We start from the raw sequence: 24,723 nt of genomic DNA on the forward strand, positions 1-24,723 counted from the left end.
TTCTGCCAAAAAATACATATTTAGATAATACACAAAACTTCAGTAAGGTTTAGAGACCTCTTAAAGCTCCAAGTGGTCCACAAACCCAAAGTTAAGAATCTCTGCTTTGAGTAATGGTAAAAGTATTGAATGTGACAGACCCTCATAGTGTGTTGCTCAGAATCTTCTAAGACAATTGACAGTGTTCCATTCGTCAGCACTTTTGGGGCATGGGCACTCCACAGAGTTTTCCAATTTACTTCGTTGACTCCACATTTGGTTCCTATTTCTTAGTCTTACGATATCTTAAAAGACATAATCAAGTGTTTTTATGGAAAGAACAAAGATATTTTGGGATCCCTGGGTGGCGCAGCGGTTTAGCGCCTGCCTTTGGCCCAGGGCACGATCCTGGAGACCCAGGATCGAATCCCACGTCGGGCTCCCGGTGCATGGAGCCTGCTTCTCCCTCTGCCTATGTCTCTGCCTCTCTCTCTCTCTCTCTGTGTGTGACTATCATAAATAAATAAAAAATTAAAAAAAAAAAAAAAGGAACAAAGATATTTTACTCTCTTCCTGATTTGCTAGGTCAGGAGCTTTGGAAAAGAGCTCTTTCATGGCTCAGCTGTAGTGTGTTTGTTTCCTATTGCCACTGGAACTAATTACTACAATCTAGGTGGCTTAAAACAACACAGATTTATTGCCCTAAGTTCTGGAAGTGAGAAGCCCAAAATAGGTCTCACTGGGCTAAAATCAAGGCATTGGCAATCCTGTATTTCTCCCGAAGTCTCTAAGGGAGAATCCATTCTCCATTCTCACCTTTTCCAGCTTCTAGAGGCCACCTGCATTCCTTGGCTCATGTCCCTTCTGTCTTCAGAACTCATGGTGAGACATCTATCTGAACTCCTACCCCTTTCTCACATATTTAAAAGACCCTGTGATTACCTTAGACCCACCCACACAGTCCAGGATGTAATCTCTTTATTTTAAAGTAGCCGAATAGTAACCTTAATTCCCTTGTGCTTATAACCCAAGGTATTCACAGGTCCCAGGGATTAGGTTGGGGTCAGGGAGGGAGGGCATTATTCTGCCTTTCATAGGTAATGAATTTGTGCTAGGATCCCATGATTACAGCTTTCTCTTCTCAGGGTCTACAGTTACTCTTTTAATAATTTCTGAAATTTTGCCAAGGATCAGTGGTTCCCTAACAGATCCATAATTTTGCACACATTCATCACTTTGTAAACATTAGAGTGCTGTTTACAGGTTACTTTTCTGATGGCACTCTTCTGGGATTCACCAGATTGTGATTCATCTGGATCAGAAATCCTAAACTCAAATGGGCAACTGCTTCAAATGCTCATTCAGCACATACTCATTAAGTACCTACTGTGTGGCAGACAGGACAAGAAGTTCTTGCATGCTTCTGGGCAGGGAGGCAAGGGGAGTCAACACCTGTTAATTATCTCATGGTGAAAACAGACATTGAACAGATGATAACACAAGTAACTTTATTTTTTTTTTAATTTTTTTAGTTTTACAAGTAGCTTTATTAATAATTCTTGGGGAAAACACCAGGATGCCAGGAGGGCATAAATGAGAGAGCTAGCCCAGTCTAGGATGGTCAGGGAAGGCTTCTCTGATTAAATGTTAATGCAGGGACAAAAGCATGAGCAGATGTTAAACTAAGAGGGACACAGAAAGGAAGACCATTCCAAGGCCAGGGGACCTGTACGAAGACCAAAAGGTACAAAAAAACCATTTGTGTGTGCTGGAGGAAATAAGTGAATCATTTAGAGTAAAGGAGACAGCGATATACAGTAGAGGTGGAAAGGTAGGTCAGTACTTTCTGGGCTGTTAGGATTTTTTACTTTATGTCAAGAACAGAAGACTTTTGAAGGGTTTGCTGGTTGGTTTGAATTTTTAGTTGTGGTAAAATACATGGAATACAAAACTTACCATCTTAACCAATTTTAAATGTTCGGTTCAGTAGTGTTACGTGTATTCACATTGTTGTACAAACAGTCTCTAAAACTCTTTTATCTTGCAAAACTGAAACTCCCCATATCCCCCTCCACCAGCCCCTGGCAACCACCCTCCTTCTTTCTGTCTCGAAATTTTGACTGCTCTAGGAGTCTCATATAAGTGGAATCATACAGTGTGTGTCATTTTGCAACTGACTTATTTTACTTAAGCATAATGTCCATCCATGATCCATCCATGTCATAGCATGTATCTGAATACAGTTGAAGGGTTTAACCTGAGGAGTGAGATAAGCAGATTTTTTTTTGAATTAACATTTTCAGTCGCAGCATACACAGAAAAATACCCCATCATAAGTCTGCAGCTTGCTGAGTTACTGTAGTGTACACACTGATGTAACCCCAAACCTAGTCATGGAAGTGAGCACCACCAGCCCCATGGGGTTCCCCAGAAGCCCCCTTTCTGTCATGACACCTCCCCCTTCCTAAACTTTGAACACCACAGGTGGTACCTGTCATTTAACTTGATGCACATAGATCTTGATAGGCCTTCTTTTGTATTCTTGTGACTAGTTTCTTTTGTTTCCATCACTAATATGTGAGGTGAACTTGTTACTCTGTAGTTTTGCCAGTGGTCCAGAACATGAGTAGATCACAGTTTATCTGTTCCTCTGTTGATGGGCATGTGGGTTGCCTGCTTTGTGGCTGTCCTGCACACTGTGTCCACATCTAGTTACACAGAGGGAGTGTTGTACAGGGATGCGCTTAGGGGACTATTCTCTCCCTCTCCATTTTCTTTCAGGCCCAATATGTCCAGGACAATTCATCGTCTTCCACCAGAACTCCGTTCATCCTCCACTGTGTGCCATGTCAGCCAACAGCACCACCTTCTACCCAGTGTGTTATGCCAGAAACTGAGACACCCCCGTCAGCCTCCATATCTCATTGCTTACCAAGTCTTGTTGATCCAGATTCCTAAAGGTCTCTAAAATGTGTTCATTTGCCCCATCTACTGCAGCCTACTCTCATCTCTTATCCAGACCGTGGCCTCCTAACAGCTTCCTTATGTTCACTGTTAGCCACTCTGACCCATTCCCTGGAGTATGAGAACACAAACTTTTCTGGCTGTGCATACACAAATATCCCCAGTGTATGCATTATACTTAGGAATGTTATTCCATGTTCTTGGTGTTCTTAGACATTGCATCTTAAGGCCCAGCACTTAAGTCAACAGCTGTAATAAATCTGTATTTCTAATAGTCTTCATGTTAGGTTGGATATGGGGTTGGGGGGGTTGATTTATTTTTGTTTTGCCCTTTCATGGTGACTAGAAAGGGCTTGTACAGCAGTAGAAATGTCAATTTTGCCAATATTTATTTATTTATTTATTTATTTATTTATTTATTTATTGCTTTACTGTTCAGGGTTTTATTTACGGCATTTGTCTAATGAAATCTAAAAGTAGAAGGTCTCATCTGTAAACCCACATAACTCAGCTATTTTGCAATAAAGTGAAACACATGTGTGAGGGAGTCACTACTATCCTTTTCACATTTGTGGGATCCCACTTAGGATACCTCAGATACCATAGGAGACACAACAACTAGACACGGATTGAGAAAAGCAGGCAGTGTTACTCCATAATGAAACATCAGTAAAGCTGAATCTCTTATTACCTATAACGGAATGGTTTTTTTTTTTTTAACTCGAGTAAACTTAGAAAAGTCAGTGGATGTAAGATCAATACAAATACAAAAGAGAATTGTGCTTCTATATGCCAGAAACAAGCAATTAGAAAATAAATTTTTAAAAATACCATTTAAAACGGCATTGGGATCAAAAACTACAAAACATTGTCACAAGAAATTAAAGATCTAAATAAGTGGAGAGTCATCCCATATTCACAAATCCAGAGATCTGCTATGGTTAATATGGCAGATTGACCTGCAGGTTCAACATAATCCTAGGAAAATACCAACTGGGTCTTTGCAGGGATTGACAAGCTGATTCCAAAATTCACTTGGACCCTGAGTAGACAAAACAATTTTGAAAAAGAAGAACAAGATCAAAGGGTTCACATTTCCTGTTTTCAAAACTTAACTACAAGACAGTGTGGTTCTGGCACAGACCAATACATCAATGGACTAGAAGTGGGATCTCACAAACCTATTTTTTTTTAATATTTTTTTCTTTATTTATTTATGATAGTCACAGAGAGAGAGAGAGGCAGAGACACAGGCAGAGAGAGAAGCAGGCTCCATGCACCGGGAGCCCAACGTGGGACTCGATCCCGGGTCTCCAGGATCGCACCCTGGGCCAAAGGCAGGCGCCAAACCGCTGCGCCACCCAGGGATCCCCTAGGGATCTCACAAACCTTGCATTTATGATCAGTTGATTGTTGACAAGGATGCCAAGACAAGTCAGTGGGGAAAATAAGTCTTTTCAACAGAAGGTGCTGGGAAGACTGGATAGCCAGGGGGACTGGGAGGAGAGAGAGAGAAGGCCAAAGAAATGTGTACTGTCTCAAAATTAAGTGGCTAGCCCCTGCTGACGCTATTGAGGATGTTTGCCCAGGTCTGGGAAATTTCCTTTGCATTTGGTGATGGAGAGCAAAGGGACTAGAAATTTGGAAGAAAGCAACTATGTTATTTCTAAGTTTGCCAATCCCAGGGAAAAGAACGCTGGAAAATTACATAGATCATCTTAAAGGAATGAGACTTCTTGAAGAAACCAGCGTGAATCCACAAGATACAGCAGTTCTACTGAGATGAGAGTGTATCAGAGAGAATCTGTATATCTGCTAACAGTCTCCGCACCCAGTTTCAGTGTCCTTTATCCATCCTGCTACTGTCTCCATTCTCAGGTTATTCTCCTTGTTAGAGGAAACAAAAGCAAAACAAGGTTCTGAGAAATGTTTTCGTCCACTGCTTTGTTGACTGTGAGCAGTAGACCTATTTCTTTCCTGTTTTTCTTGCTCTGAAAAAAACTTAAAAAAAAATCTTTGGGGAAGGTGAGAGAGAAGCTGTTTTGCCTGTTCCTGTCATTATTTGCAATCTTTAACTCTTCCTGGGCTTTTTAAGTTTTGAAAAAAAAAATTATAAGTCTGTACTGTCATCCTGCATTTGCCTTTACAGCTTTTGTGTGAGTCTTTCTTAAAGTTTAATTTGTCTTGTGCATTCCTGCTGGTTTCTTCATTTTCTTCCTCATCAGGATAATTTGTAATTACTCAGCTATCTTTGCCTTGGGTTTTGCATACTCTGTAATGATGGGTTGCTTTCTTCCAAGTTACTAGTTGTTTTGTGTCCTGGATGTGTGTTGGGTTCTGGTAGCAGTTTCCTCTGGTTATCCCTAGCCATTATCTTGTTGGATATGAATGATGGTGAAGCAAATCACGAACTTGTTAGACACCCTGCGTTTAGCTGAACAAGATTTTCACAGTTCTCTAGATACCCATCAGTACTCTTGTCTACCAGCTCTGTGAAAATATTAAGAGCTTTCATATCTACTTTCTTTGGCCGGTTGACATAGGTATATTGCTCCCATCAAAGTTTCATTTCTGTTTCTTAGGTTCTTGAGTTCTGTTCACTTAGATTTCTCTAAAGGATGTCTATTATCTTGATATAAAATATCTTTTTTCCTCTCTGAATAATAGTTCCTTAGATAGACTTCTCCATCATTATAGACTAATCTCAAGACCTACTTCAACAAGTCTTGATGATTAGTTGTTATTTAAGGTGATCTAAAAGTTTTTCTTATTACTTATAAATATCAGTTTATGGACATCTCAAAGCTTTAAACCTCCTGTTCTCATTCGTTCATGTGAGTAGTCTCTTACAGTGGGGTTTTTCCCTAATTGTCCTCCACAGGGACTGACTTCATGATTTTTTTTCATGTTCTCTTATCCTTCCTCAGCAGTTAGCTATTCCTAGCCCATCATTTTTTCTTTTTTTTTCTCCTCTGAGGATGAGTCATTTCTTTTAACTCACATATTATCTATTCAAAGGTTAACAACAGTATCACACACTTTTAGCTAGCATCTCTCAAATGTAAGGAATGGTAGAGAACTGTGTGGATATTGCATAAAACAAGGACCCCAATGTGAAGAAATGTTCTTGCTATATGAGTTCTTTATATATTTTGCATATTAGCTCCTTAGCAGATATATGAATTACAAATATTTTTCTCTTATTCAGTAGGTTGCCTCTTCATTTTGTCGATGTTTCCTTAGCTGTGCAGCAGCTTTTTATTTTGATGGAGTCCTACTTGTGCATTTTGCTTTTCTTGCCTTTACTTTGTACTTAAATTTTAAAAATCATCGCCAAATCAGGGAAATTCCTGCCTATGTTTTGTTCGAGGAGTTTTATGATTTCAGGTTTTACGTTGAAGTCTTTAATACATTTTGAGTTGATTTTTGTGTATGGTATAAGATAGTGGTCCAAAAAAAAAAAAAAAAAAAGAAAGATAGTGGTCCAGCTTCATTCTTTTGCATGTTGCTGTCTGTTTTTCCCAAAACACCATTTATTGAAGAGACCATCCCTTCCTTGTTGTGCATTATTGGCTCTATTGTTATAAATTAATTGACCAAATATGTGTGGATTTTTGGGCTCTCTATTCTGTTCCTTTGATCTATGTGTCTTTTTTTTGTTTTGGAGGAGGGTGTAGGAAGAGAGGCAGAGGGAGAGAGAGACTTAAAAGGCTCCACACCCAGCATGAAACCAGACATGGGACGGGGTTCAGTCTCAAGACCCTGAGATCATGACCTAAGTTGAAATCATGAGTGGGACACTTAACCAGCTGAGTCACTCAGACACCCCTGTGTATCTGTTTTTATATACAGTTTTGATTAGTTTTGTAATATAGTTTGAAATAAGAAAGCATGATCTCTCTAGCTTTGTCTTTCTCAAGATTGCTTTAGCTGTTCAGGCCCTTTTGTGGTTCAATGCAAATTTTAGAATTATTTATTCTATTTCTGTGAAAACTGCCATTGGAATTTTGATAGGGATTGCATTGAATTTGTAAATTGCTTTGGGTAGTATGGGCATTTTAACAGTATTAATTCTTCCAATCAGAATAGCTTTCCACTTACTGTTGTTTTTTTTTTTTTTAATTTCTTTCATCGATGTTTTATAAGTTTCAGTAAACAGCTCTTTCACCTCCTTGGTTAAATTTATTCCTAAATATTTCATTCTTTTTGATGCAATTATGAATGGGATTCTTAACTTTTCTTTCTAGTAATTCATTATTAGTGTCTAGAAATGCATATTTATTGATTTTGTATCCTGCAACTTTACTGAATTTGTTTATAAGTTGTAACAGCTTTTTAGTGGACTCCTTAGGGTTTTCTATATATAATATCATCTACAAATAGAGACAGTTTTTCTTTCTCCTTTCAGATTTGGATGCCTCTCCCCTCCGCCCTTTGACTAATTGCTCTGGCTAGGACTTCCAGTGCTATGTTGAATAGAAGTAGTGAGAGTGGACATCCTTGTCTTGTTCCTGATCTTAGAGTAAAAAGTTTTAGCTTCTCATTAATGGAATATGATGTTAGCTGTGGGCCTGTCTTATATGGCCTTCATTATGTTGAGGTACATTCCCTTTATACCTTTCCTGTTGAGAGTTTTTGTCATATATAGATGTTCAATTTTGTCAAATGCTTTTTGTACATCTATTGAGATGATTACATGGTCCTCCATTTTTTTTTAAGATTTATTTATTTATTTATGATAGACATAGAGAGAGAGAGAGGCAGAGATACAGGCAGAGGGAGAAGCAGGCTCCATGCCGGGAGCCTGATGTGGGACTTGATCCCGGGACTTCAGGATCGTGCCCTGGGCCAAAGGCAGGCGCTAAACCGCTGAGCCACCCAGGGATCCCCGGTCCTACATTTTGTTAATGTAGAGCATCACATTCAGTTGTGGAGATTGAACCATCATTTCATCCCTGGAACAAATCCCCTACTTGATATGGTGTGTGACCCTTTAATTTAGTTAAGTATTGTTGAAGCCATCATTCTTATGTTTGAAATTATGTTCCAGGGGATCCCTGGGTGGCGCAGCGGTTTGGCACCTGCCTTTGGCCCAGGGCGCGATCCTGGAGACCCGGGATCAAATCCCATATCAGGCTCCCGGTGCATGGAGCCTGCTTCTCCCTCTGCCTGTGTCTCTGCCTCTCTCTCTCTCTCTGTGACTATCATAAATAAATAAAAATTTAAAAAAATGAAATTATGTTCCAGATAGCCCAGTTTTTGTTAACATTGTCACTGTGTCCAAGTCATTGGTACTGGAAGTACTAGTACCAGAAGAATGAAGTAATAAATAAAACAGAAATGCTCCCACGTTCCTTACTTTTCTGCCCAAGAATTGATAGTACCTTCCGGTGTTGCCAGCTTTCAAGTATAAGATGAAATAAGTTCTGGCGATCTTATATACAGCATGTTGACATATTTGTATTTGCTAAGAGACTAGATCTTAAGTGTTTTCACCAAATACAAAAAAAAAAAAGTAAGTGAAGTGATGTATATATGAATTCACTTGATTGTGATAATCATTTCACAATGCGTATCAAATCATCACATCGTACACTTTAAATATATGTAGTTTTTGTTGTTTTATATGTAGTTTTTATTTGCTAATTATACCTCAGTAAAACTGGGATGGGAGAAAGGAATAATGCCTTCAAAGACTCTCCTGTCCAATGGTATCCTTACCTCCTTCCGTGTACCAGCAGTGTTGAGGTATAGTCAGTGGCTTTCTTCTGCGTTGGTGGGGTTTTGGTGGCAAAGAAAACTGGACATTCTATTTAGTCTTGTTTCTTAATTGTCACTTCCTTGTTTTTCAACAGGGATTTCAGTTTTATGTGTTTATGTTTAGGTAAATGATGATGCTGGCAGTCAGGAATTCCACATTGGGAAGATCACATTTGAGGGGGGAAGATAATGAGTTTGAGATACTCAGTATTCATGGAGAACTATCTAGCAAACAGTTGAAAATTACAGAATAAGGCACAAGAGAGAGATTTAGATTTAGTTAGACATTACATACAGAGGGTGATCGTTGAGACCATGGGAGGGATTGAGGTTGCCCACTGAAAAAAGAGGGCCCAGGGCAGATGCTTAGTGAAACACTTCCAGCAAAGAGGCTAGCAACAGAAGGATGAGCAAGAGTATGCAGAGAGTTGAGAACAAAGTGTGGTGGACAGGAGTCCACAGAATAGAGAGCTACAGAAAGACTTGTACTCAGTGCTGTAATGCTTTTGTGGAATGGACAGTGTGGTGGATTAAATAACATACTTCTGCTGCACCATGATACCAGTTTGTCTAAGAACCTAGCATGATTTTTAGTTCTTTTGATTGTAGCATCTGTCGTGCATGAAGATGTTGTGTCAATTGTAATAGAAATTATTTTTGAGCATAACTTTTTAGATGAAGTGATTGGTATTAGCCATCATTTAAGATTACTCTTAAGATGCTTTTTATTATGTCATGGAGAATATCCAGCAGATATATTTAAGTTGTAAGGATATGAAAAATAATCAAAATCCATTTGTGATACATAGTAACTAAGTATAGAAGATGAAAGATAATGGATAGCTATTGACAATTATACTTGCTGACAGTTCAGTTAGTATGACCCTACTTGCAATGTAGTCTGATACATCTAGCACTCCAGGTGTACAGAAGATGTCTTCATGTTGCCTTCTTGTTAAAAACTCTATACAGAAAGACAATGACTTGTAAAAATTTGTTTCTTTAGAATATAACCAAAGAAGGTAAAATTTGCCAATTAGGAGAAAAATAAGGGACACATTTATTTTACTTTTTAAGGATACTAGATTCAAAAATGAAAAATTAGATACAATAACATTTGAGAGCTCACACAATTAAAATGTTTTCTTTAGCTATTCTCATCATAAGAAGCAGAAGACAATGGAATATCTTCAAAGTGCTGAGAGAAAAGTAACTCTCTGGAAATTTTTACCTAATTAGGTAATTAATTAAGCGGTCATTCAAGAGTGGGATCATTTGAAGGATGTTTTCAGATATAAAAAGACAAGTTTACTCAAAAACCTGACTTTACCCTGAACAGATCCTCATTTGAAAGAACATCAAAGGGATGTTCTTATTCTTCTTAAACAGAAGGAGAAAACGAAACACAAAAGGAAAAAGTGAGATGTGAAGAGGATAGTGATGGTTAATTTTTTTTTTTTTGAGACTTATTTATTTGAGAAAGTGTGTGTACACACATGAGTGGGCAGAGGGGCAGAGAGAATCTTCAAGCAGACTCCCTCCTGAGCTCGGAGCCTGACACAGGGGTTGATCTCAAGACCCTGAGATCGTGACCTAAGCGGAAATTGAGTTGGAAGCTTAGCGTACACTACCACCCAGGCATCCCTGTGATGGTTAATTTTAAGTGTCCCCACAGGGTGTCCAGATAATTTGGTCAGACATTCTGGGTGTTTCTGTGAGGGTATTTTTAGTGAGATTAACATTTAAGTTGGTAGATTAAATAAAGTAGGTCAAAGCAGATTGCCATCCCCAGTTATGGTGGGCCTCATCCAATCAGTTGAAAGCCAGAATGAAACAAAGAGCTGATTTTCCTTCCAATAAGAGAGAATTCCTCTTGCCTGACTGCTTTCAAACTAGGACCTTTGCTTTTTCCTGCCTTCAGACTCAAACTGAAACATTAGCTCTTCCTTGGTCTCAAGCTGCTAGGCTTTGGACTAACCACACCATTGATTCTCCAGCTTGCTGACTTACCCTGCAGATCTTGGAACTTGTCAGCCTCCATAATCACATAAGCTAATTCCTTATAAGGAATTTCTTTATACACACACATATTTTACTGGTCTGTTTCTCTGTAGATCCCATACTGACATAAGGACTGACAAGTATCTGTAGGTAACGTTTAACAAGCATTGACTGTATGAAACATTAAATATTAGGGATGGAATAATTAAAGCAAGATGGAACTGAATACGGGTCATTACACATAAGATGAAAGGGGATGGTTGGAGCTGTATTCAGCAGTAGGTTGAATGTTGGCCTCCCAGAAGATGTGTCCATGTCCTAACCCCCAGAACCCATGAATGTGGAAATGTTATTTAGAAAAAGTTATATTTGCAGATGTAATTAAATTAAGATCTTGAGATGAGAGCATACTACATTACCCAGGTGGGCCTTAAATCCAACAGTAAGTATCCTCAGAGACAAGTGAAGACATAGACACAGTAGAGAAGGCCATGTGCAGATAGAGGCAGAGGTTGGAATGATGCAGCCAGAAGCCAGGGTCACCTGAAGCTGGGAAAGACAAGGAAGGGGGCAGCCCCAGTGGCTCAGCGGTTTAGTGCCACCTTCAGCCCAGGGTAGGATCCTGGAGACCCAGGATCGAGTACCATGTCAGGCTCCCTGCATGGGGCCTGTGTCTCTGCTTCTCTCTCTCTCTCTCTCATGAATAAATAAATAAAATAAATAAGATCTTAAAAAAAAAAAAAAAAGACAAGGAAGGGTTTGCCACTGAAGCCTTCAAGGGAGTGGGACCCTGCCAGCACCCTGATATCAGACTGCTGTCCTTCACCACTATGAGAGAATAAATTTCTGTTGGGTAAGCCAGCAGGTGTGTGGTGTTTTGTTGGGATAGCCCTATGAAACTAATACATAGTTTAAGAGCCTGCGCTATTCAGGAAGGAACTAGAGACATTGATTAAATATAAACTCTTTATCAGGTATGCATGTTAACATTTTAAGAGTAATCTCTAAAGTAGAACTTGAATATATAAATGGAGGAAAAGTGGGGAATGGAGAAAATGTGATCAGTGCTTTCAGAAGTAGAGAAGGATGGGAGGGGGAGTATAAAGAAGCTTAGGAATAACAGGATACATGAGAACAAAGTAAAGTAATAGAAACAGATCCAAGTATACCCTGTGAGTAATACACATTCACAGACCTGGTGGTTGAGCCTCCTTTGGCAGTCTGGTGGAAGGGAAACGCTTAGGCTGCTTTTAGAGTAGTAGTACATGTAGAAGTAAATAAGATTAAAGCAAACCAAGTCTCCTGAAATACTCAGTATCAGTATTTAAAATAATTGTGCTTCCTAATCATGCTAAGTAACAAGATCTAGCAGTGGGTCCAGTCATTTTGATTACCAGTGTTGGGTCTATGAAGTGAATCTCCAGTATGTTTTCATGTTTTTGCCATATCTGCAGTAACTAATGTAATTGTTGTTAGTTACAGATTCAGGTGTTTTGTTGTTTACCTTCAGAGATTAAGAAAACGGTAGATTTCATTTAATGTGGTGAAAATAAAGATGGTTTTCCCTCATTCATATTTCACCAACCTTTTGGGTTCTGCCCCATCTCAAGAGTCCTTGCTCTAGATGTTAGTCTTTCTGCAACTCTCCTCTCCCAGATAGCTACCATGTCCCTTGAGTGAGGGAAGGAGGCAAAGGATTGACATTCTGTGTCAGTGGATGCGTGGCTGTCTCCCTGTGTCAAAGGACTTTCCCCAAGGAAGCTTTCTCCTTAGATTTGGCCGCCTTCTTGGTGGGCTTGAGTAGACATGCTTGGATCCTGGTGGACTAAGAAAGCGCCTCAGCAGGAGTAAAACCCTGATCTCAAGATCTCAACCATTGCTGCTTGACTCGCACAAGAAGCTTGAATGCTCCAAGTCACAAATCCCTACTTATATTGCTTAACAGTGCTCTGTGTCAGAACTGGAAGCTCAAAGCTAGGGCCACTTTCAGGGTTCAGGAATTCAAAACTTAGCAGAGTTACTAGGGGTCTTGTTCCTTTTGTTCTCTCCGTTTGCCATCCTAGCTTTAACTTCATCCTAAGATTGTTTCCTCTTTATCACAGAATGGCTGCCAGCAGCAACTATAGCCCCATGTTTCCTTATTCACTTCCCTGTGGGAAATAGAGGAAAGGCCTCTTCTCAAATGTAGTTTAAGTTCTTCACTTCCCTGTGGCTCTTCTTAGACTGTATGTCTACCTCCCTCCCCCTGGAGCTGGCACTCATACAGTTGTCACTGAAAGCATATGCAGGGTAGGTAGATGCCCAAATTAAAAAGGTTTCTGTTTTTGTTTATGTTTTGTTTATGTTTTGGGGGGGTAACTAACAGAATCTACTTCAGACCTCAGAGTGACCCTATGGTCCTGCCTGGAAAGGGGGGAAGAGTAACCTGGAAATAAATCAGGGTGACAGTCTGTCCACCATGCTTCCTCCCTCCATATGAACCAGTGGAAACATTCAGGAATGCCTGCCGGCTTGTCAAGGGTAAGACCAGTTTCTGCTTGGAAGGGGATAGAATGGATCCCTTCCTTGTGTATACTTTTCCATATTCCTCTCCTGATTCTTAGCATGCTGTTAACCTGATTTAGTTGTATATACTGGAAACTATGGGTTTATGTAAGTAAAAAGTGAAAAGTAGTTTCTCGGGAAAGAAGAGCTGATTGGCACAAGATGTTAGTAAACGTCCTCATTGCAGTAAGAAAAAGGTACCATCAGTATAGAGGGACATGCTAGTCCTGGAGAGTCCTAGACCTACATCCAAGTGGTCCTGAAGGTTCAGGTGTAGGGAGGGGAGTCAGAAAAGAAGACAAGGAAGGAGGGCTGTGGAGGAGGAGGAGGAGGAAGGGAGGAGGAACGCCAGGAGGATGAGAGCATTGAGAGCCAAGAGAGGAGAGTGCTCAGCTTAGATATTACTGAGAGTCAGGTTTGGAGGAGGACACAGTGTCCCAGGGCTTAGCAATGCTGAGGTTATTGGTGCTTTTTAGCCAGAGCACTTTTCTGGAGTGGCTAGATGTGAAGATTAAAACGTGTGATGAGGAATGAGTGGACATAAAGGAGGTGGGACAGCAGGAACAGGCAGCTTTTGACAACAGTGGCTGCAAATGCAAGCCTTTTGAGAGATCTTTTGTCCTTCTTTGTTTTTAAGATGTAAGGGACCTGCAGGTTAAATTGAAAGGAAAAAGACAAAGAGGGAATGATCATTAATAGAAGGTTCCTGAAAAATCAAGAAAGGCCAAGGTCCAGATCATTTTTCCTGGCCATTATAGCAACAAATCCAGAAAAGAATAAACATTAACAGAAGTTGGGAAGGGGTGGGAGGAGGGGCTCAGAACAAAGTAGATACAAGGTTAAGAGAAAAATCGAACTTACAAATAAGGAGAAATTAAGACAAAAGGAGAGCAAAACATTTCAACAACATTAAACACTGAAGACAAGTCATAAAAAGGTGCTAGATTTAAGTGAAAGTATTAGAAATCGTAAGCAAATAAGTTATCCGTGAAAGTGGATGAAGGAATGAAAGCTAGATATTTAAATCCAGGAGCTGAACATTAAAAGTTAAGAAACGAGAAACACAAAGAATTATATTTTGTCCTTTGAATCATAAAGTTGGAATTTAACAGAGGAAAAATAGGGAAAGTCAGGATAAGAAGCAGGAAATCTCAAGATCAAAGAGATGATAATCTAATGTGTAAATAGAAAGCAAATAAACAGAACATACCTGACCATGAAAAAAACATCTAGATCTAGGGTAACTAGTCAGGCTTATTTTTATTTTTACTTTTTTTGTTGGACGTAGCCAGTAGAACCTCCGAATGCTCCCACATGAAACTGTGGTCTGTAGCACAGACCCTTTTCTTTGTGTCAGTTCTGGCTCAGTCTCTCTGTGTCATTCTTCCATTTCTTCCTTTACCTAGGAGGTTAAGTGCCTACTGTGTGCCACACATACTGGAGGAGATGCTAAGTCTCATAATCGAGTAGAAGAGACTTGGAATAAGCAGCCAGTGGCTAGTACATTATGATAAATGCTAAAGTGGGTGTCATCTCAGAATGCCATGGAAACACAAAGCACCCAGCTTGGCCTCAGGAGGTCAGGGAGGGCGTCCTGGAGGAGAGATTTTAGAATCCTGAGGTTTAGGAGGTGATCAGCAAGGAAGCAATTGGCATCTCAGACAGAGGAGACAGACCACGCAGGTTCTGAAGGCGTGAGGTGCACTGGGGAGCTGTGCTTTGCACCTTCCACCCCATGTCCCAGCTCCCTCTGCAGCAGATGGGTGGTTCTCAGACGTGGGAGGAGACCTGACCCACACGAATGTGGTGACTGCTATGTACTAGATGGGACAAGGTCTAAGTCAAGTGAACCAATGTGGAGTTTCGGGCTGCTTGGGGAGAAGAGATTTTATTTATTTATTTACCTCTTCCCTCACAGAACCCTTTAAATATTTACACACTCTGCACCAGAATATTATTCCTGTTTGTTGCAGATGGGATCATCTTTTCAGAACTTGATTATCCTAAATTTGTATAGTGTTGTAGCTTCAGTTATGAAAATCTTACTTGATTTTCATGAGAGTTCAAAGAAGGGCTTCGTCTTTATTCTGTGTTCTTGTGTGAGTCACTTCTGCATCCCCTCCTCTTTGCCTTGCAGTTTTCCAGCATTCCATTGGGGTTCCAGCACCCATTAGACCTCTACCATCATGTTCTTTTCCTTTTCCTAGATTTCTAAGCACCTTTCATGTTGGTACTTTATACTACCAACCAGTATTGCTGAGATTTCATTTCTGTGCCAGGCTTGCCTTCTCAGTACATTTAGAGATTCCTTAAGATTCAAGACCAGGGTTTTGGTTGTTGCTGACCTTCTGTGTTCGTTGAGGTGAGGATTCTATAATTCTTGTTGGTAATCTTTTGGGTCTTCTCAAGGAATAAATAAAATTCTCATTACTGTTTCTGGATTCAACAGGATAGTACACACAGAAAAAAATTGAAGTTCAGTCTGCAATACATTTTTTTCAGGTTTATCGAAGATATAATTCACAAAATTTTAAGATCCTGTAGTACAATATTCTATATCTGTAATTTCACATTTTCATGATAACTTCCAAAAAGTTTTTCCTGACACTATAACTAATAAATGCAAAGAAGTCAGAGGTGTAGTCCTCCTCTAGATATGGCAGGTTAAAAAAAAAAAGGGGGGGGGAAGTAAAATGATTTTGAGTTTGAGCAAAATTGCTATTGATAAATTTTAATAGCTTCTAAACGCATTGTTATTAATTACAGGAAGGAATAAATAGATAATAAAATAAACATGCTGCAACATTAAGTGGCTATGAAAACCTCTTTTCTTTTTCTAAATAATGAACATTCCTTCCTTGAACAGGAACGTGAATATCTTATTCTTATTATTGCATATTCTTACTGATATAAATGTTTTCAGAGACATTTTATGGATGATGATTTGGGTGAATTTTGGGAACAAAGACATTCTTTTGCTCAGTCTGTTGGAATTTGTTTGGATCGTACAGTTGGAAGAATCTGTTCTTGGTGGGGATTCCTTAAGAGAATTTTAAAGCTCTCCTTCAGTATTTTTGATAGATTTGCCTGTGTGGTTGCATCCTTTCCTGTGTTTTTTTCAGTCTTGGAAATTATGACTGTTACTGAACTGCTGGCCTTCTAAGTGGACAGTGACACTGTGCAGTAGGGAGAGAGAATGAGACCAGAGTAGTAGCTCTTAGGAACTGGGGATGTGGGGCAGACATGTGCTGTATGCTGTGGGTGGATTTCACACACTTTGGTGCAGAAAATCCTCACGGCACCAAACTGGAACACTAGGACCAGATAGACTGACACCCATAAAACTAAAGGAATTTTTAAAAGATTATTTATTTATTTATATATTAATTATAGGGCAAGGGGCAGAGGGAGAGGGAAAAGCAGGCTGCCTGCTAAGAGATCAGGACTTGAGCCAAAGGCAGACACTTAACTGACTGAACCACCCAGGCATCCCAAGGGAATTAATTTTTTTTTTTTTTTTATTGGTGTTCAATTTACTAACATACAGAATAACACCCAGTGCCCGTCACCCATTCACTCCCACCCCCCGCCCTCCTCCCCTTCTACCACCCCTAGTTCGTTTCCCAGAGTTAGCAGTCTTTACGTTCTGTCTCCCTTTATGATATTTCCCACACATTTCTTCTCCCTTCCCTTATTTTCCCTTTCACTATTATTTATGGGAATTAATTTTTTTAAGTGCTGAAGAGTGGAGGAATAATTAGAGCCTTTTTCATATACATGACTCTTATGAAATAAGAATTTTTTTTAACTCAATCTTTGTAAGTAAAAATTGAAGTTGAGCATTGAACCCAGGCAGTTGCTCAGCTAGTGCATAGTTCATCTAGAATGTGGACCCCAGTCTTGCTAATTCCATGACTGTCTTGTTTCCTCCTTACTGCAGTGTGATATGTGTGAAATCATAGACCACACAGAGCAAGTGACAGAAAAATGAGTATTGTGCTGAAGATAAGTTTTCTTAGGTATTCTTGTTTCTGCATTTTCTTCCAGGTTTTGTGTAGCAGTGTGTTTTGAAAAATAACAAGTGAAACACTTAAAACCAACTCTTTGATTGCTCTGTATATACAATATTGGAAGTTTTTCCAAGACAGGTTATCACAACACATTACCTAAACGCTTATATTTCAAAGCAGTATAATTATCTGGGAAACAGCACTGCAAGTAAACAGTTTCAGGATTTTAGAGTTTCACAATGCCTTGAATGTATCTTTCAATAAATAGTTGACTACTAAAATTGTAATAAAGGCTTTTTTCCATCCATTTAATTTGATTGAGAAAGGACTAAAGTTTCGGAGTGCAGAAATTGTTTAAGGAAAATGGTGATAGTTGTCAACAATATAATCATGATGTTGTGAAAGCATTTATGTCTCAGTGTGTGTTAGGAGGCCCCGGGTAGCAAATACGCTCTTGTTACAGTCCTTCACCACAATAAGAAGAGAATTTGGGGGAAGAGACCACGTAAGTGGGAAGGATAGATGTACCTTTCTCTGAATTTAGTTGGCATCTTTACATTGTAGCATAAACACTTCATTTCTTTTGCTAAGTAGTATGCTTCTGGGGTGTGGAAAGTATATATTTCCCATCTTTTGGTACAGTTTATTATTGATTAACACTGATTTAGTATTTTTATTGTTTATTTGCTTTTAGTGTTACCCTTTTGTCCTCTCCATCACCTCCCCCGCCCCTCTACTCACACTGGTGCAGAGCCTAGGGCCTGCTGTCCTCTGGCACTGCATATGGTGGCCTTTGGGCTTCACCTCTGTGACTTCTTTCCTTCTTCTGGACCACCCTTCCCTTTCACTTTAACCAGCTGGAATCGTGAGGACAGGGAGGGGAAGAGTAGCCTGGGGTGGCTTCTTAAGATTTGCAGAGGGTGGCAGAGCTATGATGATCATATGTGTAGACTCAGAAATTGCAGAGCCTGCCTTAACAGTGTACTGTTACGGTGTACTTACGGGTATCTGAAACAGATTCTCCCCCCAAATCCATATAGTGGCCATGTAATAATTAGTGTCCTAAAGGGAGTGTCCTAGGGTCTTCATGTATCTTTTCAGACAGGTGCATATAGTAAAGTTAATACATATATCTTAATATGGAATTGTATTTTTTTTTACCAATAAAGGTAAATTAAAGGAATAATCTATTTCAGTTTCTAATCTCATGTTATTTTAACTATTTGAACTTCCAATACAAACCAAAGCTTACCTTTCTCATTTCCTTAGACACTTATTAGGAAATTTGTTGAAACAAGCTTGAGTTTCAACAAACCACTTGGTAACTGAAGTAAAGGTTAGTTTGACTGCCTCATTTACAATCTCAAGCAAAATCAGTCCCTTTCTGCCTTTCTGTGAGGATGGGGTAAGGAGGGTGGAAGTAGAGGAAGGGTGTGGAGAAAAGTTGAATGCAAAGGAGGAAGCAGAAGTCAGGGGTAGATCAGTCACCTGGGTGTTAGAGGTATCAATCTGTTTTACCTTTAACATTCTGTGAAATTAAACAGGATTTTTTCACAGCTTTAATTTGCATCACAGGTAACATTTTAATGGAGCCTCTCTCCCTGTACAGATACAGATTGATTTTCACCGTATTGTCCTTCTTGGGTATATTCATAGGTCTGTTGGCAGTGAGCTCCTTGAAGTGCTTTGGATATACATAGAGTATTCAGGGAACAGTTGAACACTTTCATAAAGACTTGATTAATTTTATTTATCTTTATTTGAGAAAAAAATTAATAGTTTTTTTTTCTTTTCTGTTTAGTTGCTGATCATCTGGGCTGTGATCCTCAAACACGGTTCTTTGTCCCTCCTAATATCAAACAGTGGATTGCCTTGCTGCAGAGGGGAAATTGCACGTTTAAAGAGAAAATATCACGGGCTGCTTTCCACAATGCAGTTGCCGTAGTCATCTACAATAATAAATCCAAAGAGGAGCCCGTCACCATGACTCATCCAGGTAAACACAACATGGGGGGGGGGTTGTAAATTTTGTTTCTCCTTCTAGAAATTAGTGCATTTTAGGTAAGCATTTTGCCACCACTGAACCACATCATTTACAACATAATTCTATTATATTTGTTTTTTATATTCATTTTTGATATTACCATTTGTTTATTGAGATGCATGTCTTTTTCCTTTGGTTGAATTTGTTTCTTAAATAGTGACCATAAGCATCTGTAAAACTTGTACTTAATAAATGACTGACCTTGACCAAATCTTTAGTCATTTTGCATTTCTGCGTTTCACTTGATAACTTTGAAAAATAATGTGTTTCATTTAAAATCATTTGTCTAGGTTATGTCATGGACTCTCAAGGATTATCTCTTCAAGGAGGTTGCTTTTGCTTTTTATCTTATCAGGATAAATGTTGAAGCCAGCTCAGTAGTAACTATTTCTTCATTTCTCGTGGGAGCATTTGAGGATATTTTTAATTTAACTGCTTTAATAACAATAGTAGCAATTTATTGAGCACTTACTATATATATATAAATATATATATATATATTTGCCAGGCACGGGACTATGAGGTTTTTAGGGGAGGTTGTTTTTTAACAAACTTTATTCTTTAGAGCAGTTTTATGTTCCCAGGAAAACTGTGTGGAAAGTACAGAGATTTCCCATACAGCCCCACACATGCAGAGCCTCACTCACTACCCACATCCCCCTCCAGAGCAGTAAGTTCCTTACAGTTGGTGAAACTGCAGTGACTTATTATAATCACCCACTGGCCATAGTTTAATTTGGGGGTCAGTACTACTGTTGTACATTCTGTGGGTTTGGACAGATATGACATGTACTCACCATGATGGTATCACACAGAGTATTTTCACTGCCCTAAAGATCCTGTCTATTCATCCCTTTCACCATTAACCACTGATTGATTAATTGATTTACACTATTTCCATAGTTTTGCCTTTTCCAATGTCCTGTAGTTGGAATCATACAGTGTCCAGCCTTTGCAGACTGGCTTCTTTCACTTAGTAAACATACATTTAGGTTTCCTCCATGTCTATTCGTAGCTTGATAGTACATTTCTTTTGAGTGCTGAATAATATTCCATTTTTTAGATATACCACAGTGTACCTGTTCACTTACTGAAGGACATCTTGATTGCTTCCAGGTTTTGGCAATTATGAATTAAGCTGCTGTAAACATTCGTGTGCAGGGTTTTGTGTGGATTTAAGTTTTCAGATCCTTTAGGTAGATACGGGAAAGCGTGATGGCTGAGTTGTATGATAAAAGCATGTTTTGTTTTATAAACTGCTAAACTGTCCTCCCCAGTGGCCAAACCATTTTGCACATTCACCAGCAATAAATGAGAGTTTGTCACCGTTTGCTGGATTTTTACCTAGAATTCTAATAAGTTGTCTTGATATGTTTCCCTACTGATATGATGTAGCACTTTTTAATACATATTTTCATAGTCCTCCCCATAGCTGTGCATGGTGTAGGTGCTCTCCTATCTTGTTGACCAGGAAAGCACAGCAGGGGTCAGGCCAGCAGGTTTGCTAATGGTCTCTCACTTCTTAAAGTTGCAACCTAGATAATGTTAAGTTCTGCATTCATAATGATTTCAAATTACTTATTTAAAGAATTTTTTATTTATGAATTTGAAGAATTTTAATAATTTTGACTTATTTAAATATAAATTATTTAATAACTTATTTAAAGAATTTTAATCATATAATTTTGATATAATCCATTTTAGACACTAAATTGCAAAGGCCTCCACACCCTAATTGAGGGTCACCTTTTGTGTCTATTTTAGTAGAATAATGAGGTGGATTTAAGTTTTATTGTTCTGTGACTTGTTTTCTTCCTTTCATATTAAGCATTTTAGAGCTAAACTATATTCCAAAAGTAACACATGCTCAGTGTAGAAAAACTGAAACTATAGGAAAACACAAAGAATAAAATGGAGTGAGTGACTTTCACTGTCCAGAAATCCCTGAAGTTCTATAGCTTTTAATTTCTTCAGGGAAACCAAAAGGAGATTAAGGGACAGGCCATCTACGGGAGAACACTGGATTAGAGACCATGGCTTTTCTACTTTAGGTCTCAGAGCAGGTGCCAGTTTGTTATCCTCAGCTGTTGTAGTAGTGTGAAGAGAAACTATTTGAAATTTTGGACCTGATTATTCCATACTGATTTCTTCTTACTGAAGACATGAAGAAAAAATGAAGAGAGAGAAATTCATTTGAGCACATGTATTTTTCTTTCCTACTGGTGATATTTACATAAAACTGCAAAGAAGTAGCTAGAATGAGTCTTTTAAATATGAGAAGATCTGGGGATTGTAAGAGAGGAAATTGATGTCTTTTTTTTTAATGGTTTTTGTTTAAAAAGGAGGGAAGCCTCTATAAATTATTGCAGATTTCCCATCTGTGTTCCTTGAAATATTATTCAGATATGTTCATAGATGACGCATGGCAGAAAAAAGATAAGTGGTAAAATAAGTTTAGGAAAATGCTTGAAAGATATGGTCCACTTTTAGAGGCTCCTCGTAGACATACTGAGGTCTTTTAGAGTTAAAAGCTTGTTCTAGGGGATCCCTGGGTGGCTCAGCGGTTTAGTGCCTGCCTTTGGCCCACGGCATGATCCTGGAGTCCCCGGATCGAATACCACATCAGGCTTCCTGCATGGAACCTGCTTCTCCCTCTGCCTCTGTGTCTCTGCCTCTCTCTCTGTCTGTGTCTCTCATGAATGAATGAATGAATGAATAAATAAATCTATCTTAAATAAAATTTTTAAAAAATTAAATAAAAACTTGTTCTACACAGATTAACCTGTGGCTTCCCAAATTTATTTGACTGTGTATCCCTCTTTTCACAGTTTAGTGTGGAACCGCACAAGTAAGGAAATTTCAGGCTAGAGTTTGAGGAGATAGTGTTAGGAAGTGGAACTTTGGTGAGGCAAATAGAATGAAAGCAGAGGTAAGAGTTATGAGAAATGGCTTTATGTTGTCATTAGACACATAAACAATCAATGTACTCTGGGAAACTAAATTGAGACATACTTTGGAGAGAGATTTGGCATCATGGGATCTTGTTAAAGAGTTCATTCATTGTGATCCAGTAATTTCATGCCTGTATACATCCTCCAGAGTACTTTTCAGACTTCAGCGTGCATACAGGTCACCTGGACATTTTGTTAAAATGCAGATTCTAGTCAGCATATCTGGGGTACACTCGGAGATTCTGTATTTTTAACAAATGTCCAGGTGATGCTAATGCCTCAGAGATAGAGTACTTGCAGAAGCAACCCAGGCAGGATTGGAAGTGGCCACAACATTGAACACTGTTCTCTCCCTACACCCAGATCCGTTAGCAGATGATATAAGCCTTACTCGTCCACAGCTCTTGCTTTGAGACACGAGGAAGTAAATACAGGAAACCTAGGTTTTAGTCCCGGATTTTCCACTGACTTGCTCAGGAACATCAGAAAGTTGCCTTCTGTCTGGGAAGGCTTCTTGTGACTCTATACCTAGATTCTGTGGAAGGTCTTGAATCCCTGTTGTAGAGGACAGCCACTCTTTGCCTGTCTTATGAGATCTACTTTCTGCCTCCAGCCATGTGGGAATCAATGGGAGATTTCATGTATTTACACCAGCATTTATGGCCCTCTCTGTCATCCTCTAGACCCTTGTTATTCTTGCACATGTGCACGGGAAACACACACAATGGTATTCGTGGGAGCATTGTAACAACAAATTACTGGACGTACCCAGATGTCCATCACAGAAGAAGGGAGTGATTGTGGCATATTTATACAGCAGTTAACTGTCTGTGAATTAAAGCCACACATAATTACATGAATAAATCCCAATAATAAAGCCACACATAATTACATGAATAAATCCCAATAACATAATAATGAGCATAGAAAAGTTGTAGAAGAGTATGTACAAATAGCATTTGAATGAAGTTAAAAATGCAAAACAGTAGCTGCCATGTAAGCATGTATGTGTGTGTGTGTGTGTGTGTGTATATATATATAATAACAAAAGCATATATTAGATTAACAAATACCAAATTTGGGGATAATGGGTCTTTCTGGAGAGGGGAATTTGAGCAGGGGGCAGGAAGAGGGGAATTTAAATAGGATCGGAGAGAAGTAAATGAGGTTTGGACAGGTCTGTAATGTGTCTCTTCTTAAGCTCAAGGTCGAGTACATAGATGTTCATTATATTCTCTGTAATTCTTGGGCTTTGAAATATTTCAAAGTAAAAATCAATAGTAAAACTCTGTGAAGGATTAAAAAGTAAATAGAAGAGTGGCACTTCTGGCTCTGACCAAGCAGATCACCAAATTCTCTTCTCAAAAGAAAGCAACTATAAAAGTGGACAAAACTGACAAAGCAACCACTTCAGTGTTTGGAAATAGACCAGAGGCATACAACGATCTGAGGCTCATTTATGTTTTGAAAAACTGCCAGACTTTGGGTAAGAACAATGGGAAACTGTGGGGTTTGGCCAGGGGCTGCTTCCCACATTCAAGTTCTGTTGTATGGAGTTTCTGCCAGGGCAGGGTGGGTGGCAAGGACTGATGGCTTGCCTGGCCATGACAGAAAGGTGGGTGACACCCGTGCCCGACATTGTTGTCTGTGGAAGTGACTTCATGGGGGCAGGAAGGTGGAGAAAGGGCTAGTATCTGTCTCTCCTAGCCCAATATTGCAGCCAAGTATGTTCTTGTTTGAGAGACCACATGCTCCGTGGTAACCACTGAGCTGAAGCTGTTTACACTCCTGGATGGCCCTGAGGCTGTGCATGTAGGTGAGAGATAAGGGACTTGCAGAAGCAACCCAGGGAGGTTTGGAAGTGGCCACAACGTTGAACACTGTTCTCTCCCCACACCCAGATCCAGATCTGTTAGCAGATGATACAACTCTTACTGATTTGAAATGTTGGAGCACCCATGTCCAGCAACTGGCTCACAGCTAGTCTTGAAAGAATATTAAAAAAATAAGAAACTGGGCAGAGATATCAGTGGCTGCACACCACATCAGAAGCAGATTTCACAGGTCTAACCTGGCCATCCTACTAAACAAAACAGGCAAACGAGGCAACAGAATAAAACTTAAGGGGAAAAAAAGATCAGAATGCAGCAGAGTTGTGACATTTTATTGTCTGAAATGTCTGGTTTTCAACAAAAGATGAGAAGCTATGCAAAGAAATATGAAAGTGCGACTCATACTCAGAAAAAGTCTGCAGGGGCACCTGTATGGCTCAGTTGGTTAAATATCCGACTTTTGATATTCACTCAGGTCTTGATCTCACAACCATGTGCTTGGGCTCCTTATTGGGCTCCACACTGGGCATGGAGCCTATTTAGAAAAAAAAAGTCTGCAGAAGCTACCTCTGTGTATTCCCAGATGCTGAATTTAGCAGAGAAAGACCTCAAAGGAATTAATGCATGTTTAAATAACT

The 24,723-nt window shown here is 39.3% G+C and overlaps 1 protein-coding gene across 3 annotated transcripts in view; it reads left to right on the forward strand.

The window, feature by feature from the left end:
- Positions 1 to 24,723, forward strand: part of RNF130 (ring finger protein 130) — a 138,095-nt gene that overhangs the window by 14,696 nt on the left and 98,676 nt on the right. For all 3 annotated transcript variants that reach the window (XM_038551735.1, XM_038551736.1, XM_038551733.1), the window contains exon 2: positions 19,060 to 19,254. In XM_038551735.1, the coding sequence (XP_038407663.1) occupies positions 19,060 to 19,254 (195 nt within the window). The remainder of the gene's footprint in view (positions 1 to 19,059; positions 19,255 to 24,723) is intronic.

Source organism: Canis lupus, chromosome 11, assembly GCF_011100685.1.
Source record: "Canis lupus familiaris isolate Mischka breed German Shepherd chromosome 11, alternate assembly UU_Cfam_GSD_1.0, whole genome shotgun sequence".
Taxonomy (NCBI): domain Eukaryota; kingdom Metazoa; phylum Chordata; class Mammalia; order Carnivora; family Canidae; genus Canis; species Canis lupus.